The sequence below is a fragment of the Pleuronectes platessa genome, chromosome 12 (genome assembly GCF_947347685.1).
Source record: "Pleuronectes platessa chromosome 12, fPlePla1.1, whole genome shotgun sequence".
Lineage (NCBI taxonomy): Eukaryota > Metazoa > Chordata > Actinopteri > Pleuronectiformes > Pleuronectidae > Pleuronectes > Pleuronectes platessa.
The window spans coordinates 18,132,229-18,138,228 of NC_070637.1; the positions used below are offsets into that span (position 1 = coordinate 18,132,229).

Below are 6,000 nucleotides of genomic sequence, written 5' to 3' on the forward strand. Positions count from 1 at the left end.
ATTTCATACTAAAAATACTATAATGTTAGAAGACGCCCGTTTGATTTGTTCAGCTCGCATCACTGAAACTTTGTACAAGCTTCGGCTGAAAGTTGAGTTGTATTTTTGCATTGAAGTCGGACATGGGGAATTGGTTTTGTCCTCCAGTGCTTAAGGAGGGGATCTCTTTGTGGCCAGTATGGACAGGACACATGTGGTCTTGCGAGTATTAATTTTAAGAAAGACAGATCACCACCGATGCGACAATGCTAACCACAGCATCACTGTGTCAAAATGCAAACTGGTAAGATGGCCAAATATTTAGTTTCTAAATAACTGTTATTATTTGCTGCGTTAATACGTTCTCTCAGTTTCACAAAATAAAATTACAGACAAATCTCCGGAGCCAAAGAGCAGTTTAACACGCTGAGCACATCTACTCGCACATCTGGAAGCCGAGCGAACTGCCAGACAGCAGAACAGTTCCAGTTTGTATTAGAGAAAAGATACACCTCTGCTCTGTTAACCTTTATCTCTCTATTCTGCAGTGAGGTCATATAAACGCAGTAAAGATTTATAGAAGATACATTTCCTTCTCCTTTTCTTTTTCCTTCCAGTGATTGTCTTGTTTGAAGAGACTTTACAGCCTTCATGTTCTAAGATGTGTTGTCATTCTCTGCTCTGGCTTTGGCAGAAGAGAAGTACTTAACAGTGCAGCCCTATTCCAGCGAAGGCAAGGATGAAATCGCTTTTGAGAAAGGAGTGATTGTGGAGGTGATTCAGAAGAACCTGGAAGGCTGGTGGTTTATCAGGTAAGACTCCGATCACTTTGCTCCAGATAAGGTTTTCTTACTCATTTCATTACAGAAACTGTATTTTTGATCAGTTGTCTTGTTTATCTTCTTCCTCAGGTACAAGGACAAAGAGGGCTGGGCTCCGGCTTCTTATCTGAAGAAGGCGAAGGATGATTTCTCTCCCCGCAAGAAGACCGTCACGGGCCCGGTGGAGATAATTGGAAACATCATGGAGATCAGTAACCTGCTTAACAAGAAACCCTCCGGAGACAAGGACGCACAGACTGAAGGTGTCCCAGAGAGCCCCCAGGTGGCCAGGAAGGAGATCAGCTTGCCAATGCCCTGCGCCGACTCCAGCCCAGTTAGTTCCCCACAGGAAGGAACAAGTAAAGCAGAGCCTGCTTCACCAGCGATAGCTCGCATCGCCCCTCAGCGGGTGGAAATTGGTCAGTCATGTCACTGTCAATATATCAGTTTCTGTCATAACTTTGTCAATCTCTAACTGTACATCCCAAATCAAATTTTAAACTGAGGAAATTAAATCAGCTAATAAATGTCTATTCTTATTCCTTTCTGTGTTGGTTTCACAGGTTCCCCAGTTCTCCGGCAAAAACCTCCTCCTCGAAGAGATGCAACCCTGGTGAGGCAGTTTGATTTCTTACCATTTATTTCCTGGACTAAGGAGGTTATGTTTTCTGTTTGTGAGTTAACAGGATGATGCAAAAACTAATCAACTGATTTCCATGATATTTTTTGTGGAGGAGTGTTGCATGACCCAAGGATTAATCCATAAATGTTGGTGGTCAGGGTCAAATGAAGGAATTTATTTTCACTTTTTGTTAACAGTTTTGTTGATTTCTCAGAGAATAATTGATGGATCTTGATGAAAAAGAAACAGGTATTTTATAAGTGTGTAATATTTGGAATACATCCAATAAAAAAAAAAAATCCATAATATTGTGGCCTTGGTGGTTGTATTCTCTAACCCACCTTGGTGCCTATCTAGTATAATTATGAATCTCGTTATATTTGAAAGTGAGCAGTAATTTATTGGAATTTAAATCAGCTAAGTTTGAGCACTCAAAACCAATAATTTACTATTTAACAGTAATTATAACTTTGTCCTTCTCATTTCTTCCCAGGGATTCCAGTTGCCCTCCCCACCAGAGCCTCCTACAGTTGAAGCAGAGTATTACACCATTGCAGATTTTCAGTCCTGTATATCTGATGGTATCACATTCAATGGAGGACAGAAAGCAGATGTAAGCACTCTTCTTTAAATGTAAACTTTAGTAACCACAAAATCTTAAACTCAGGTACCAGCCATACATCTGTTGCTGCAACCATGTAGTATTCATCAAAGCTGAGTAGCAACTCTGCCTTCTTCAAGATAAAATCTAAAACAATCATTACAATGTTTGAAAACCTCTTTATAAAAAGACTGAACTCCTTCTTGAACTTGCCTTTTAGGTCATTGAGAAGAACTCTGGTGGCTGGTGGTACGTCCAGATAGGAGAGAAGGAGGGCTGGGCTCCCTGCTCCTACATTGATAAACGCAAAAAGCCCAATCTGAATCGCAGAACGAGCACCCTGTGCCGCCCTAAGGTTCCACCCCCAGCTCCGCCTGTCAAGAAACAAGACTCAGCAGAGACCGCACCTCCCAGCAGCCCCGGGTCTGAAGCTCCAGAGTCGCCCTCGTCTCCTGGAAGGCCCGCGTATGAGGAGCCAGAGTACGATGTCCCCGCCATCGGTGATCTGGACCTGGAGTCTGACTTTGAGTTTTTGAGAGGAGTGGGTTCCTTGGTGGATGCAAAGAATGAGGACACTTCCTCTGAGAAGGGATCCCATCTCTCCTCCAAGCCCTCTCCTGCCTCATCGCTGCACAGCGCCTCCTTCAGGATGGGGGAGTCATTTGAAGACGGCCACGAGGCCGAGGCAGACGGAGAGGAGGAGTGCATCTACGAGAACGAAGGCTTCCGACCTTTCAGAGAAACCCCGGAGCGCCAGTGCAGCAAAGACTCCAATTCCTCCAAGACAAGTGTCTTTTCAGAAACCGGCAAGACGGCAAACCCGACTTCAGGTGGATGGAGACGTGCAGGGAACAGGCTCAAGATCGACTTGAATGGGAGTCCATTTTCGACCAAGGCTGAGGAGGCACCCAGTCCAAAATCTGCCTCCACTGAGTCCACCCCAGATCTGTCCAGACCTAAGAAAGACCAAGAGGACAGCAAACCATCCTCTCCCACCAAGTCCTCCACCAAACTGAAGCCAGTGGTGAGGCCGAAACCACAACTATCCAAGGCCTCCAGTGCTGAGAAGATGGACATCAGCACCTTGAGAAGACAGCTGCGGCCAACAGGGCAGCTGAAGAACGGCACCAAAACTAAGGGGGAGGACTCTGAGACGGCTTCGGTCATCTCCTCTGAGGACTCCTTCTCTTCTCAGAGCACATCCGATCTTTCCTCCATCTACTCTAAAGGCAGCCGCGGAGACTCTGACCTGGAAGGCTGCAGCCTGTACCGCACCACAGACCCCTACGAGAAAGTCCAGGAGACTGAGGTCAGCTTCCCCGCTGGAGTCGAGGTGGAAGTGGTGGAGAAGCAGGAGAGTGGCTGGTGGTATATCCGCTGGGGAGATGCAGAGGGCTGGGCTCCAACTTACTTCCTGGAGCCCGTCAGGCAACAAGATGACACTGTGGGGTCTGAATCTGATGGCACCCCGTCTAAACCTGGAAGCCTCAGCAAGTCCAACAGCCTGGAGAAGAACGAACAGAGGGTGCAGGCGTTGAACAACATCAACCAAAACCTGAAGAAGGTCACCCCTCCCATCCCCTCCAAGCCGCCGGGTGGCCTCTTCAGACCCACCGGCCTGTTTGGTTCGCGAAAGCAGAACAACACCAAACAGCAGCAGGTTGTGAGACCTCAGTCTGTCTTCATATCGGCCCCGATCAGGGATGGACCCAGCCCTTCTGGCTCCCTCAGGAGAAACGAATCCCTCAACTCCACGGACCACCCTCGTGCCAGCCCCACGGTGCGACGCAACGCCTCCTTTGGCACGGTCCCGCGCAGCCTGGGGTCAAACAACATAGCATTACCCATCAGGAACAGATCTGCTAACGGTAGCTCCGAATCCCTCGGCCTCAGCGCTCCGAAGAATGCCCTCCCTGTATCCACGGTGAGGCCCAAGCCTCACATCATCCACAATAACCTCAGAGAGGTTTATGTCTCCATAGCAGATTACCATGGGGACGAGGAGACCATGGGATTTCCCGAGGGGACGAGTCTGGAGGTCCTGGATAGGAACCCCAATGGATGGTGGTACTGCAAGATTCTGGACAAGAGCCAGCCAAGGAAAGGATGGGTTCCCTCAAATTACCTCGAGAAAAAGCCCTAGCGCTCATTGCGGAGCTGGCTGAACTCTCAACATTCGTGTAAAGACTACTCAGAGAGACGCATTTATTTTGTGAAAAGGGCTTTAAGTAAGGATGGAGATCTTACCCGGTACTTTTGCCAAAATGAGCAGCCAGATCAAATTGTGACTTAAAATGAGTCAACGTGAGACAGATGCCTGAGACGTTGCATCAGCGGCAGTATAATGGGACTTGGCGACACAGACGAGGAGAACAACAGAAAACAGAAGATATCGACTAAGTGCTATTCTTCAGCAGTTTAACTTTAACTTGAAATAAGATGCCATTTTGTGTCCACTCCTTGAAACTCTTTCTCTGTAAGTTTATAATGTATTTTTTTTTAACTTTTTAAGCATTAAAAGCTTATTGCATGTTTGAAATGATTCATTATACTGACGATGCCTTGAGCTGTTTTTCTCCTCCTTCCTTTTCATAAAATCTCAGTTTTTGCCAAAGCTGCTTAGTCTCATTTTGGTGCTCTCTGTTTGCATGTTTTTTTATATCGCTTTATACTGTATGTCACCTTTATGTGAAATATTTTATCCATTTAATTGTTTAATATTGTCCTAATGAAACATTTCGTGAGCATCTCAGATTTTCACATCCTTTTTCTTAAATTGGAAAAAAAAATCCTCAAATCTCCCTCGAAACTTCATATCCTTAAAATGTCTTTTTTATACACATTTTTATCCAAAATTGAACTTTCCCCTCACATCCTTGAAAATCATATTTATTCATTACCTAAATATTGTATTATTACTTATTCTATTTTATTGTATTTTTTACTGATTTAAAAAAAATCACAACAGTTAAAACATTTCTCAGAACTGCTCTATTAATCCGAAATAACATTTTGAATTTCTGCTGGGCAGTAAATTTGACACAACTCTGGCGGTGCTCACTTTTGTTTTATGTTAACTGTGTGACCAGTGATAGCTGAAGTGCCAAAAAGAAAGAATTTAATAAATGCACTTTTGAACAATTATTAGTACTTCTATATGTCTTTCTTGTGACGACTGTTTACCCACATTATATGTATTTATTCTATGTTTCAATTTAAAAGACATTATCTATGGTTTTGTTTGAAAACTTTATTACACATCCACTAAGTTGAATTTCCAAATTCACACGTTTAAATAAGTGAATGCCATTTATTTACATGCTCACAAAAGGTATTTATGGAATTATTGTTAAATATTATTTGACATTATCTTTCCCCTTTATACAAGTTCAACTCTTCATACTGCTGAGCCTGTTCTTTACACAATCCACAACAATTTCTATCATATTTGGTATAAACCCACAGCTGTGCATCAACAATACAACTGGAGTGTAAGAGCAGCTGGATGCTGTTATGTAAATAAATTAGATTACACTTGGTTCCCCGACATCCCTTTTATATCTTCATTTCTTCATTTATTTAGTTTAGTTAGTGGTGCAAGTGAAATCTGTCAGCTTCTGCTTCAGGAGAACCTGAATAGTTAACTTTGGTTTTCGTTGGCTTTCAGTCTGCGGCTGCTCAGCTGCTTCATTTAGCATCAAGTGGCAAAGCAAAACTTTGAGTTACCAGCATGGAGTTGTAATATAATATTGTCACCATCCGCTATAACCAGAAAAACTGCAAGTCAAAACACTGAGGCAGTTTCCCTCTGTCAGAGAGTGAAGATGGATAATATATTAGATTTGGTGCCGGAAATATAACAAGATTTTCAGCCAATGTAAATTTAATCTGAAACGCTGTTTAAGACTGAAATACGGCCATCTCACTGCATGATGTGTTTCCTCAGGATCTCGACATTCACACAAGACTCACTGGTT

At 43.7% G+C, this 6,000-nt stretch overlaps 1 protein-coding gene across 4 annotated transcripts in view; it reads left to right on the forward strand.

Annotated features, from left to right (window-relative positions):
• Positions 1 to 5,167, forward strand: part of sh3pxd2ab (SH3 and PX domains 2Ab) — a 48,154-nt gene extending 42,987 nt beyond the window's left edge. For all 4 annotated transcript variants that reach the window (XM_053436511.1, XM_053436512.1, XM_053436514.1 and 1 more), the window contains 5 exons: positions 674 to 791; positions 891 to 1,219; positions 1,364 to 1,413; positions 1,916 to 2,035; positions 2,244 to 5,167. In XM_053436511.1, coding sequence (XP_053292486.1) covers positions 674 to 791; positions 891 to 1,219; positions 1,364 to 1,413; positions 1,916 to 2,035; positions 2,244 to 4,166 — 2,540 coding nt within the window. In that variant the 3' untranslated portion in view covers positions 4,167 to 5,167. The remainder of the gene's footprint in view (positions 1 to 673; positions 792 to 890; positions 1,220 to 1,363; positions 1,414 to 1,915; positions 2,036 to 2,243) is intronic.
• Positions 5,168 to 6,000: the final 833 nt, after the last annotated feature.